This window comes from Cajanus cajan, chromosome 2 (genome assembly GCF_000230855.2).
Source record: "Cajanus cajan strain Asha chromosome 2, NIPB_CcT2T_4, whole genome shotgun sequence".
NCBI lineage: Eukaryota > Viridiplantae > Streptophyta > Magnoliopsida > Fabales > Fabaceae > Cajanus > Cajanus cajan.
This window is the reverse complement of record NC_138518.1, coordinates 74,088,192-74,102,211: the sequence shown is the minus strand read 5'-3', so window position 1 is coordinate 74,102,211 and position 14,020 is coordinate 74,088,192. Positions and strand designations below refer to the sequence as shown.

Here is a 14,020-nt window from a genome sequence, read left to right as displayed (position 1 = left end):
TTATTGCAGTTGCGTGGTACTAGTTTTCACTGGAATTTGATGTTTATGTACAAGCACAGAGCATGCTCTTACTATAGCCCAAGAACGGTGTTTGTGTTGAGTGGCTTCGGGTCTTGATTCATTGTATCTGAAGTTTAGAATTTTGTTTTTCCATCAGAAAGGGACTCCTTTAATCATGTGCATGAAATTTCTGTGCTTTGAAGTGCAACACTGAATTTACCAAGTGTGCATATTAACCCCTTGCAGGGAGCTTTAAAGCACGATGACATTTTTTTCTTCAGATAGTATGCTAGTTGGAGGGGCATCTTAAAATAATGCTCCAAAATTTAGTAGTTATAACTTCATATGCCATTAAAAGTTATATTGAGTTTTTAATTAACTTGTTTGATTTCTCTTTTCAACTTCATTAAAGTGGATCTCAATATATGATTTGTTTAACGAAGTAAAAAAATTCAAATTTGACAATAGGTATGCTAGTTTCAAAGAGAAAATGAGAAATTGATGAGAGGCAAATCATTTTGATTTTTAATGAAGTGGAAAATAATTTTCCTAGTGTGCTTTAGGTTCCGGTCACATGCATTTAGCTACCTTTTACATGTTTTCGCTGTTGTATATTGAGGTAGATAAGAAATAGAATGAAAATTAAAGTTATTTGGTTTTGATGGGAGGGAAGTAAAAAATTATGGGATGAAAGATTAATCTTTTTTTATTGATTTATATCAAATTAAATAAATTTTAAAAAAAAGGTTAAACTAATATTATAAATTAATTTAAAAAATGACATTTACACTTAAATTGTTGATTGGAGTATATTTGTTATTAAATAAATCTGTATAATTTATAATGTAGTGATCATGGTAAACTATATAAACTTCGAGAAGGTACCAAAATGCAAGTAAAGTCTATATAATCTATGTCGATTATGTAACCATAATTAATTAAATGGACTTTTGGAGAGCATTAAAATGCATTTCAGTTCATATAAAATGACTAGCCAAGTCTAATAAAGTAATGGAAAGCATTCCACATAATAGATCTAATGATTCTTCATCATATAGTTTGTCCTAGATCACCTATCTCCACTTTTTTAGAGCCTCCTTCATCTAAAAAAATCTAGTGGGACTCACATATATCTTCAACTCTCTTCTTTGCTAATCAGGTTTTGCACCGAATGCCTTTATAAAATTGAGATAATCACTATTTTCTTCAAATATGACTTTCACGTAATTTATTTACACCAAATAAAGTGTTTGTCATTCAATTCAAGAATTCGGCTTGAAAAAGTTAATTTAACATCAAGGATATTATATTTAATAGTGTTTTTTTTTTAATGTTAAAAGATGTAAAATATTTTTTATTTTGTTTAAAACTATATTTAATTTTAATTGGTTAAATTTAAATCAAATTATAGTTATTTGTTCAATCATTTCACTCATTTTAAGCAATATTATTAATTATTAATATAGAATTAATTCAATATCTTTAATATAATCCAATTTTGTAAATTGATTTATGAATCAATTTTTTTTCTTAATAAGGAGGTATAACTTCCACCGGATTAGTTCCAATAGGGGTAAAGTGGTACTCTTTCTCGTGATTTCATGTTTAAGATAAAGATTAAACATCAATTTTTAGTTAAAAACTACAAGTGTCGAATTATTTAAACTAAAAAAACACAAAATCAATTTAAATTAAAATAGATAATTTTTCACAACACATATATATATATAGGTTGGTTGGCCTTGAGTTTTTTCATGTTCAAGACAAAGGGAAAAAATGTCCTAATAAATATTGAAATATTATACTCCAATTTCAAAATTTAAAAGTGTAAACATACAAATAAGTACACAATTGCATAAAAATAATAATAAAATGTACGAAATTATGAGTTATCATTAGAGATCATTATGTAATGAAAAAATAAATTAATAATGATAACACATTACAAAGAAACTTATGACAGAAAAATGAATGTTTATTATTTGATTTTGGGATTTTAACAAAGAAGGACAAGTCATGATTTTAAAAAAAAGAAAAAAATAAAGATAAAGGAAAATGGAGAAAATTAAAGATATCTCTTATTTATAATTTTTTACGTTAATAGTTATGAAAATTTACACAAAAAATAAATAAATATCATATTTTTCTCTTTACATTCAATACTATCGATTTATTTTTCCAAAATTATTGGTAAAATTTTTTTAGTAGAAAAATTGATTATTAACTAACTATTTATAAGTAATGTATTTTATCTAATAGATTTCTTATAATTTAATTATGTATTTTTTTATATTATATATGTTAAATAGTTTTTTTAGTCCCCTCCGGTAATGGAGTCCTGAGTGGTCGTCCCATCAACCCGTGTTCAGAATTATCACTAATATAGATAAAAGTTTAAACTTTAATCAATTGTATCAATCTTTGTTACCTTATTTTACATATATTTAATTATTATTTAAGCAAATTTCTATATTTACACAATTTAAAAGTTTTCAATATTTATATTAAGAATTTAATTGAAATACATTATTGTCATTTAATTATACACTCCCATGTACCTGATAATTATTAATTTAGTAATAAATTTTTTAAGAATTATATTTAAGGTATTTTTAAACGATTTCTGTGTAAAAATATTTATATTGATATAGGTTGAGAATTAAACTCTATCAAAAATTTAATTACATTTTACTAATTATTTATTATATAATTACCATTTATTACGTACGATGGGTAAGATTATTAAATTTTGATAATAATTATTTCAAAAGATATTTTTTTAATTAATTATTAATATAAAAATCTTTACACTAAAAATTGAATTAGGTTAAAAACCTAATTTGGTCCCTTATAATATTTTTTATTTCAATTTAGTCTCACTTTAATTTTTTATTTCAATTTGATCCCCAATAATTTAAATTATTACAATTTGGGACTTCCGTCTAATGATTTAAACGAAATTAATTCCTGGTGACGTGGATGCCACGTAGATGCACAATGTGGATGCATATGCTTAATTTTTTCAAGTATCTGAAACCAGAATGACCCGTTCTAAAATCGGAACGGACCGTTCTGGTTTCACTCATTGTGCGTAAATTTTGCACCCGGAACGGGCGTTCCAGATGCATTATTTAACACCAACGACTGCACCAGAACGAGCCGCTTTGAAATCAGAACAGGGCGTTCTGGTTTCAAAACGGGTCGTTCCGAATTTAGAACGGGCCGTTTTAGAACGTCAACCAACACACAATGTAATTCAAAGATCAAAGACAAACCATTTACACATACATAATTTTTTATATCTAAAAAATAATATATTTTAAAAAATAAAAATTATATTCTAATATATATATATATATATATATATATATATAATATTTAAATTATCATATGTATAAAATATAAGTTTTGAAGAATTATTCATTTATCTCATATTTTTCAAACTTTTGTGTTTTCTATTTATTGTATATGTTGATAAAAACAATCAAAATTGTAAAAATTTATATCACATCAAAAACATCTTTATATGATAAATAAATTAAATTTGATTTTTTAAAGATTTAACATATTTATTTTTATGTTTTTATTAGTGTTAAATTATTATTAAGTTGGTTTTTAAGATTGTAGTTCTAACCAAACATTTTAAAAAATGTCTATGGCAGATAAATATATCATATTAATAACATGTATTTTTAATAAAAAATAGGTTTAATTCTATTAAATTATAATATAACATAATCTGACCTAATTTATTTTCATCCTTAATCGTAATTGTAGATATAAAAACTTGTAAAAAATAGGTTAAAACCCTTATTTGGTCCCTTATAATATTTTTTTTGTTTCAATTTATTCTCACTTTAATTTTTTGTTTCAATTTAGTCCCCAATAATTTAAATTATTGCAATTTGGGACTTTCGTTCAAATGATATAAACGAGTTAATTGTTGGTCACGTAGATGCCACGTAGATGCATACGTGGCTACCAAATTTCATGAATACACATGGAACCAAAACGGTCCGTTCTGAAACCAAAATGGTCTGTTCTGCTTATACACGTTATGTGTTAATTTTGCCACTAGAACGGGCCGTTCCAAATGCAAATTTAACACACCATGAGTGCACCAGAACGGGCCGTTCTAAAACCAGAACGGGCTGTTCTGGTGTTAGAACGGGCCGTTCTGGATTCAGAACGGCCTGTTCCAGAACGCCAACTTCGTTTTCCATATGTGATTCAAAAATTGAAATTAAAAATTCATAACATATCATAAATTCAAAGACAGAAACATGGTTCAGAAACTGAAAACAAAAATTCAGAACATCACATATACTAAAAAAGTTCAAAAAAATTACTGAGAATGGAAATCATCTGGGTAACACTGAAAGGAAACTCTAAACCACAAAAATTCAAGTTGTACCTCCTCAAGAACATGTTATTATTGTTGGGGTACATCGTCAATGACTTCAAGGGGAAACACCGTTTCGTTTCATCTTTGACTGTATAGTGTCAATTTGGAAGTAAGTGGTTCACTCCAGTTTGCCTAACAATGAAATAAAACCTGCTACTATTGTCCTTAGTGATACACTGCATCGTCCTTAATGATACATTGTATAGCCTAGATGTTTAACAATTGAAGTTATCAATCCTCATTGACAATATTACCAAATCAAGTGTTTGAAATGCTTTGTACCTTGGGTCTTTTTTCGTGCACGATTTACAACCGTAACTATAATTATTGACCATTCTGGAACCAGAACGGGTCGTTCTGGTTCCAGGTGTATTCAAGAAATTTGGCATCATCCACGTGACATCTACGTGGCATCCACCTAACATCCACGTGACCAACAGTTAACTCCGTTTAAATCATTTGGACGGAAGTCCCAAATTGCAATAATTTAAATTATTGAGGACCAAATCGAAACCAAAAATTAAAGTGGGACTAAATTGAAATAAAAAAATATTATCAGGGACTAAATAAGGGTTTTAACCTAAAAAATAACTATAATATATATTTATACTTTTAAAAATTATATGTAAAAATTATTTGTCGTATTTTGGAACTAGAACGGCTCGTTCTGAAACCAGAATGGTCTGTTCTGGTTTCACTTTTGATATGTTAATTTTGAATCCGGAACGGCTCGTTCTAGGGACAAAATTAACACACTAAGTGTGTAACCAGAACGGGTCGTTCCGACTCTAGATGCATTAAAAAATTTGACATCCACGTATGCATCCACGTGACATTCACGTGTCCATCCACGTGACTAATAGTTAACTTCATCTAAATCATTTGGACTGAAGTCTTAAATTATAATAATTTAAATTATTGGAAACTAAATTAAAACAAAAATTTAAAATGAGATTAAATTAAAAAAATATATTATAAAGGACTAAATTAGATTTTTAAACCATTGAACTCGAATGATTTTCCAAATCAAATGATTTCACGTACAGGGGCGGAACAATGAAGAGAAAGACACTGATCGTGTTAAGTTATGAGATCACAAAATCGTATCTAAGAGTGGAGAATTAGCAACCACACATGACATGGCACCCTTTGCCCTCAACTTCCACACTCAGCTACTTCTTCGCTCTCTCACTTCTAAGCCAAATCTTCGTGCCCTTTACCAACCTTCTACCAAAACCCTCACTTTTTGTTTCATTCAAACAAAACAACTAACTTCAATTCAATGTTCTTCACTCAACTCTCAACTTCAAACCAAGGGAACCCCTTCTGCTTCTTTCAGAGACAGGAGGGGTTCTTTGAAACCAAAAGATATCAGCAGCAGTTACGAGGTTTGTGAGAGAGTGGAAAAGAAGAAGAAGAAGAAGAAGACAAAAAAAAATAAGGATAGCCCAGAAGCTAAGTTGAAGAATGCTTTGGACATGTGTTCCAAAAGAGGGGATGTTATGGGAGCATTGTCCTTATATGACTCAGCAAGGTTAGAGGGTGTCAGACTGGGTCAGCACCATTACACAGTGTTGCTGTATCTCTGTTCTTCTGCAGCTGTTGGTGTTGTTCGACCGGCCAAAAGTGGAAGTGGTGCTAGAACTCTCAATGCACTTGTTTCCTCCAACGAGGGGTTAAGTGAATCAATGGACACAAATGACAGACATTTTGAGTTGGATGGCAATGCTGAGTTAAATTCTGATATGAATCCCACTCAAAAAGATGGGATACTATTGGTGAGTGAGGATGTCAAGAGGTATGCACTGCAGAGAGGGTATGAAGTGTATGAGAATATGTGTGTAGATAAGGTTTCAATGAACGAGGCTGCGTTGACGGCTGTGGCTCGAATGGCCATGTCCATGGGTGATGGTGACATGGCCTTTGAGATGGTGAGGCAGATGAAGGACTTGGGGATAAGTCCTAAGTTGAGGTCTTATGGTCCTGCTTTATCCACCTTTTGTGATAATGGGGAATTGGATAAGGCATTTGCTGTTGAAAAGCACATGCTAGAACATGGTGTCTACCCTGAAGAGCCTGAGTTGGAGGCTCTCTTGAGGGTGAGCATAGGAGCTGGAAATAGTGACAAGGTTTACTATGTGTTGCATAAACTAAGAAGTAGTGTGAGGAAAGTATCGCCGACTACTGCATCTTTGATTGTTGATTGGTTTAAAAGCAAACAGGCTTCAAGAATTGGGAAGAGAAAATGGGATAAAAGATTAATAATGGAAGCAATAGAGAATAATGGTGGAGGATGGTACGGGCAAGGTTGGTTGGGTAAAGGGAAATGGGAAGTTGTTCATACAACCATTGGAAAGGATGGAGTGTGTAAATGCTGTGGGGTGCACTTGACCACTATTGATCTTGATCCTATTGAGACTGAGAATTTTTCCAAGTCGGTTGCTTCCCTAGCCTTGATGAGAGAAAAAGGATCAAACTTCCTGAAATTTCAAGTAAGAAACTTGTGTAATGTGCATTTGTTCTAATCTCGTTATAGATTGATGAAGTTGGACTTGGAATATGTGAAATTGTGCATTGCAGAAATGGCTTGACTACTATGGACCTTTTGAAGCAGTGGTAGATGCTGCAAATGTAGGTCTTTTTGGCCAAGGGAGATTCATGCCACACAAGGCAAGTTACTGAATGTGGGAAATAATCTTCTTTTTGTTTTCCTGCTTTTTGTTCTTATAATGGTTATTGAGTATTCTCTTCTGAAAGTTTAGATCAAAGCTGTTGCCAATGAAATACACCAAAGGCTTCCTTCAAAGAAGTTTCCACTCATTATTTTGCATAATAAGCGTATCAAGGGAGACAAAATGGATGAACCAATCAATAGGGCATTAATTGATAAATGGAATAATGCCAATGCACTTTATGCAACACCTTCTGGATCAAATGATGATTGGTAAGAAAAAATGGGATAATATATTGTTATTAATTTTTTCTTTTTGTTATCTGTTTTTATTGATTATGCATATCATGCTTCATTTACTAAACTGTGCTTCAGGTACTGGTTGTATGCAGCTATAAAATTTAAATGCTTACTTATTACCAATGATGAGATGAGAGATCATCTTTTTCAACTTTTGGGAAATGACTTTTTCCCCAAGTGGAAAGAAAGGCATCAGGTGAGCTAAGCTTTTCGGAAAGAAAAATATTTTTGTCAGACTTTGATCTTATTGTCATTTGTCATACTGGTTTTATATATTTAATGAAATTAATCAGATATAATGTTTGGCTTTGTTTTCCTTTCTTTGATTAATTTACAATTTAAGGCACCATTCTAACACCGGAATCCCTGTGTTCCAAATTTAAGGTACGCTTCAGTTTCTCTGATACTGGTAGTCCAGTGTTTCATATGCCCCCTCCTTGTTCTGTTGTAATTCAGGTAAGCTCTTACACCGTTTCAAAATGGTGGAATATAAACACAAATTAAATTATATTTGTCTTTAAATCTAAATTTGAAACAATAAAGATGTAAAGAAAAGAAAGAAATACGGAAGGAAATATAACATGGCAATTGTGGTTGCAGGAATCAGAGGAAGGCCACTGGCATGTTCCAATTGAAACAGAACTTAACTACGAATCAGAAAGAAGATGGTTGTGCATTACCCGTGCTAAATTAGACATGGTTCGCAAAGATTGTTCAACAACATCTAAAGGTAAAATGCTGGCACACTCACCATGGATTGTATCTGGTTCACATTTACATGGTTGCTTTTACAACTACTTATTGTCTTCATTATTGTTGTTTCAATCAAATTAATGATATTAACTTTATGATCTAAGGCCTATTGGTATTTCTAAGAGTAAATATTAGTTCTCGAAAAAAAGGTTTTAAGCAGTAACAACAAATTCATTATCAAAATACATGCTACCCTAGTACATCTGGACTAATATACACTGCTAGCTTGGGAATTGTGATGTGACTTTAAAATGAAGAATTGGAATTTCATATGGTCAAAGATTAGGATTGGAAATACAAGAACTTATTACTTCGCTTAATTTTTGTTCCTCTCCTGTCTTACATAAGATTGCATTGAGGTGAAGAGAAAACACTAATTTGACTTGATTGGCTCTTCCTTTATGCTACGGTTAATGCAACTTTGATAGTCTTTTTTATTTATATTTATCTAGGTCTCCTTTTATAATGCACTGCCGCTTCTCCCCTCCTATTACACTTTGATGTAAATGCTACCTTAAAGTCCGTAAATTGGACTAGGGGAGGCTTTTGAATTGTACTGATAAAAAAAGATTGAAAAATAAAAATTCATTTCTTTCATTTATAAGAGAAGAAAAGGAATCAGAATGCCATAAACTGCTCAGGGAGTTATCATTTTTTCTAAATTAACCATTGGTAACTTTTAAGTCTAAGGGTAGCTCAAGCACCATGAAAATGATCTAACTTGTTCAGTTCTCATCATTTCTGCTCAATATATGTTCCCTGGTTAAGCTTTCCACCGCACTATTCACAACTTTCAAGCTATGAACCTTAGTAATGGTCACATGACCTGATATACATCTGTCTATTACAGTATGGCTTACCTCAAAATCCTCCAGGGTAAATAGAACATATTTTTGTATTCATTTCTGCCTTGCATCCAAGCACATGAAAACAGTTTATCAACTAGATGCCTACTTTTGTATTCTGTACTTGGAAAGAGTTACTTCAATGTATGCCATATCTATTTATTGCCAATTATAAAGTTACTCCTTTTAACTCTGCATATCAATTTGGTGAACTAACTTGATGTTATACTTATCCGCTCCTCATTTTCCCTTCCCTTTATTAGATTCTAAACCCTTGCAAAAAGCAGAATGTGCAAGATCAGCTACTAGAAATGCATCTGCAAAAGAGTAGCAACGTCAGAATCTTGTCAACCATAAAGAGAAAAAGGAAACATCTCAAGACTTGTGTAAAAATAAAGATATTTTTTTAGCACCAGTATCCTCAGATAATAATTACTCGATTTTGTCTGACATTGAGGCTGCAGAGTTGATTGGTGGTTGTACCATTGATTTTCAAATATAGAGTTCCCTTTGTGGGGTTGATTATCTTGAGCTTTGCACTGGAAAATTATCAGTGGTCTTGTGCGAGGGTCCAATATAGTTTTATATTGCAGGGCGAAATAGAAAGGATAAGTTTTAGTTCTAAATTCTAATCTAAAGTTAACTTTTCCATTCAAAACTTTTAACTGTTGTTCACGCATGGAACAAGATCTTATTTGGTAATTCGATTTTTATCCGCCATCTAATAGCTTGAAATTTCAACTAAACAGTTCTTTTGTTAATAACTCGTAATTAAATCAAATTTGAACAGCAGAAGGCATCTTAATGTAGCATTCCTTACTGAATATATAAATAAATGGTCAACGTCAACTAGTTTGTTACTGAATTTATATCTTTAGAACATGTGTATGGCCTTGTGATGTTGATGTTGAATCTTGGTCCTCTGCCAAACTACTTTTTCCACTCAGACCACACTCCTAACCGGTACTTTGTATGCTTCGTTAGTTTTATGTGTTAGTCAATATAGTGAGAACTATTATGGTTAGTTTTTCTTCTCTTCCCCATTTTCACCCAAATTTTCCGCTCATGTCCTCAATTTTCACTTCCATATACTGCCTTATAATAATCATTCACTCAATTAAGGTGCCTTAGAGGGGTCATTCCAACTACTAAAGAGTAGGTCAAGTGGAGTAAGATACGGTCTTGCGTATAAAACGTTTCGAATGCTAGTGTTCTTTAAACTTGAAGATTTTCCTTGCCTTGGACAAGAGTACCAATTTTTTCCCATGAATTTTTTTGTCCAAACTACCAAAATTGAGGGGGACATTCCAAATTGTAATATACCTCAGCACATAATGCTTATATAAATGTAGGTAGCATTTAACTGACATGCTGGAAGATCAAGGATCAGATGATGGATCCGGTTACATATAGAGACATATCTTGAAAGAGATAACCACATATATAAATGGTTAAATTATTTTGAACGCTTTCATCTCTCACTTGAGGCTCATGTACATACATATATACACATGAAACATTGCATGTGGGATGCTGTTTATGCCTCAAACCCAATAAGCTATCCAACCAGTCACGTGAAATTATAAAATATTATTAGCAACGACAACAACATATATCATATACGTGACTTGTTTTCATCAGAAAACTCATACGACAATCCCATTGAGTAGTAAATGCTTAGTAATTATGAGCAACTGCTAGTTGCATGATTGTCAATTTTTAAAGGAATGAAGTGGTAGTAGGGTCTGTCATTGCATTATTCTATGGGTCATTACTTTGATTTTTTAATTAATTAGATGCGCATAATGGTAAAAAGCAGAATATCACGGGACTGAAACTGTTTATTTGTCATCATGCATTACAATGTGTGTGCTGGCTGGTCATGGGCAACAGAATCTGTTTTCTAGGAGCATTGTTTGTTTCACCATATCACAACCCTCCAAAAGTCACATTACTTAATACCCTCTTAAAATTACCTCATTCAGAAAAGAGAGCATTATATTAGAGCTTATATTTGCAAGCATTATTATTCTCATAAGGTAACACAAACAACTGCTATAAACAATATGATGGAGTTGAATTTCAAGTCTTTAGCTGATGCTGAGGTAGAAGAAAGCATGCGCTTTGACAAGTCTCTTCAGGTTCACATTCATACTCAGCAATGTCATATATATATTATTAGCTTTTATTTTTAATTTCCATTTTTTGTTCATGCATATGGTGGTCGCAGGAGCTGAGAGAACTAAGGGCTCAGCTACACAAAACTGCAGAATACTGTGAAACTACGTTCTCCAAAAGCGAAGAGAAGAAGAGTGAGTGAGTCCTCTAAACTCATTATGCTCTTGTACCTGTACTATTGTGGAGTACGTTATTTCTTTGTACATTGTATTTCGTTTTCCATTTTTTGCCAGTTTTAGGATTCTTTCACCTTATTATGGTTGGCCATTACACGTGGCAAGATCTTAGTCATTAACACAATAATCAGACCATTAATTGTTATTTTCCCTTTTTCATGCTTGACTCAAAAGTTGATAAATTTAGTGGAATTGAATAACTTTCGGTAGAAGAGTTTTTTCTTTTCTTTTTTTTTGATTGGTGGTCCTATATATTGGTTACTCAAAAAGCAATATATATATAAATAAAGTATTTGAATAACTGTGGTTGGTTGGGGTCTTTTAGTTGCTGTTTTAAGAGGTTACGTCTTAAAACATTTTATATAGTTTGCTTGTGGTTTGTATTTTTATTAAAGAATGTTGACCCGTGACAAATTGGTATTGGAAAATGTTGCATTGCAGTGTAATGGAGAATACAAAGGAATACATATGCAGGACCATGGTCACTGTTGTTGATCATCTTGGAAACGTTTCTGCCAACCTTGACGGCCTTATTTCTCACACAAATGCTTTTTCTCAGGCTGAGTTTCGAATCCAATGCCTACAACAAGTTAGTACACAAATTATACATCGTCCTTAAATAAATGCTTTATTTGAAAATATTATCACACTCATCATAATTCATATATAATTTTCTTTTTAACCAATTTTAATATTTGTTTCTTGACAGAGACTTCTCTCCTGTAAACAATATGCTCGTAAATTAGCCCTCGCAAAAATGCAATGGAATGACAATTCGCCTAGATTTCATTCGCGTTATTTGTCACCAAGTAAATTATTTCATATATCATATATGCACTGCCACCCCCTTTTTTCATTTTCATACAGACTATACTTTTCTCCAACCAATCACATTGTATCATTACTAATTTTCCATTTATATGATTATGTTTTTTTTTTCCAATTGCTTTTTATGATCAGCACCTGCCCTTGAGAGATCATGCAGTAAAAAAGTAATAAGGTACCTCTCCGATCCTCAACAACACATAATCTAATAATGCGACAAGGACATTACACACAAATATTAATAAAATTTTGACACCCGTAATGTCATGATCCAAAATTGGACTCGTGGATGATGCACACAATATTTTAAATTTATCGAAATTTTCTCAAGTCTTATTCTATCATTCTAACGTTCCAAAATGACATATATATGTCAGAATCTATTAACAGTTACACAACTGTCAAAAGACAATACAAAGTAAAAAAATAAAAATAAAAAAGGGCGGCCAAAACAGTAGAGGCAAAGAAGTAATCTATTGGAAGGTCCACAACTTCTTATAGTAACCTGCTACTAAGTTCTTGGATGATTTGAAAACAATAAATAATAAAGAGGTGAATTGTACAGAGTGAAAGCATAAACTATAGCGAAAAGGAAGGAGAAATAAATAATACAAGAGTAATTCACAATGATATAAAGAACTTTATTATAATATGCTAAATCAATAGAAATAATTTTACTTAATCAAGTTTTAAAGAATCTCTAATCTTCTTTTAGGTTGATCTTTATTCTTCATCTATTAGATAATATTCATGACTTTTTCTTGATTTATCTATTGAAGAGATTCGGAAAGTGAAGTTCCTTTAAAGATAGAAGATGAAGATTTGCCACTCTTTATGTACACCCATAATAAGCCTCCAGTAGAGAATTTGAAGCCTACAACAGCCACATTTAACGGGCGCAACAATTTGGCCATAGGTACGTATTGTGCAGTACTAAAATAAAGTTATATATATTGTTCTTGGACAAAAGTAATTTTCTTTTGTTTTGCATCTCTAACATTTTTCTTTTCTTTTCCATTACTATATAATTCCATGTTTTAAACAATAGTGGCACCTGTTAAGGATGGTTTGTCATTGTTAACAAAAGTTCCAAATCCTACCTTCCATTTCCAGGCAAGTGGGTACCTGTTTAATATTTTCGTGATGCATTATGATTGATATGATCAATAAATTGGGTCCTAGTCCTACATTTTTTATTTGTGAGTATGTTTGTATGTAGAGTGCCCAGAAGGTTGGACGCCACAGAAGATCCTTGTATGGTAGTGACATCTTATGGCTCTTACGCCGTTCAAAACGAGCCCAATGAAAAACTAGAGAACCTATTTTCATTTGCATATCCAGTAATAATATTTCATAGTCATCGTGGTTCATCATGCCCTCTTCTTTATATTTGGCAGTTTAATGTTAATTCTATATAAATAAAGAACCGAACATTATTAGAAAATATTTGTATTTCAGGCACTTTGAAAGTTTTTTTCTTTTTTTTCCAATGCAATTTGGGTAAGAAGTATCACCACCATGTTATATAGCAAATCTGGCACTATAAATGCTCATTTAACTCAAAATTTCCAAAATGAAAAAGCTTCATAGATCAACTACCTAAAACTGGAAATGAGCATAAAATCAAATGGATGGAGATTTCAGAAATGATCTTAGACCGGAAGGACCATGTATCACACTTTTATTTCTTTGAAGTGAAAGAAAAAAGAATCTGTCATATTAGCAGTGCAGTAATGGCACTACCTAACTAATTGCTGACAGAATGCACAAACCAGTTATCCTGAGCAACATAAAGCCCCACATACCTATTATATGCTGTTTCCCTTTCCATGAAAGAAGTACAGTTCACAAAAGCTTTTAATTTAGT

The 14,020-nt window shown here is 31.9% G+C and overlaps 2 protein-coding genes across 3 annotated transcripts; both read left to right on the top strand.

The window, feature by feature from the left end:
• The first annotated feature begins 5,444 nt into the window (after positions 1-5,444).
• Positions 5,445-9,499, top strand: LOC109803409 (proteinaceous RNase P 1, chloroplastic/mitochondrial). Of its 2 annotated transcripts, XM_020364970.3 has the most exons (7): positions 5,447-6,897; positions 6,986-7,075; positions 7,168-7,349; positions 7,452-7,572; positions 7,761-7,832; positions 7,977-8,106; positions 9,238-9,499. In XM_020364970.3, the coding sequence occupies exons 1-7, from the start codon at positions 5,545-5,547 to the stop codon at positions 9,303-9,305; spliced, it is 2,016 nt and encodes a 671-aa protein (XP_020220559.1). In that variant the 5' UTR covers positions 5,447-5,544; the 3' UTR covers positions 9,306-9,499. The 2 variants fall into 2 exon arrangements, 1 of the variants encoding a protein (XP_020220559.1); XR_003804521.1 differs by lacking the exons at positions 7,977-8,106; positions 9,238-9,499 and having other exon boundaries at positions 5,445-6,897; positions 7,469-7,572.
• Positions 9,500-11,644: 2,145 nt separating this feature from the next.
• On the top strand, positions 11,645-13,669 carry LOC109803414 (protein ABIL3). Its single transcript, XM_083069031.1, has 7 exons — positions 11,645-11,668; positions 11,770-11,917; positions 12,038-12,137; positions 12,289-12,328; positions 12,933-13,069; positions 13,202-13,266; positions 13,373-13,669. The coding sequence occupies exons 2-7, from the start codon at positions 11,774-11,776 to the stop codon at positions 13,457-13,459; spliced, it is 573 nt and encodes a 190-aa protein (XP_082925157.1). The 5' UTR covers positions 11,645-11,668; positions 11,770-11,773; the 3' UTR covers positions 13,460-13,669.
• The last annotated feature ends 351 nt before the right edge of the window (positions 13,670-14,020 follow it).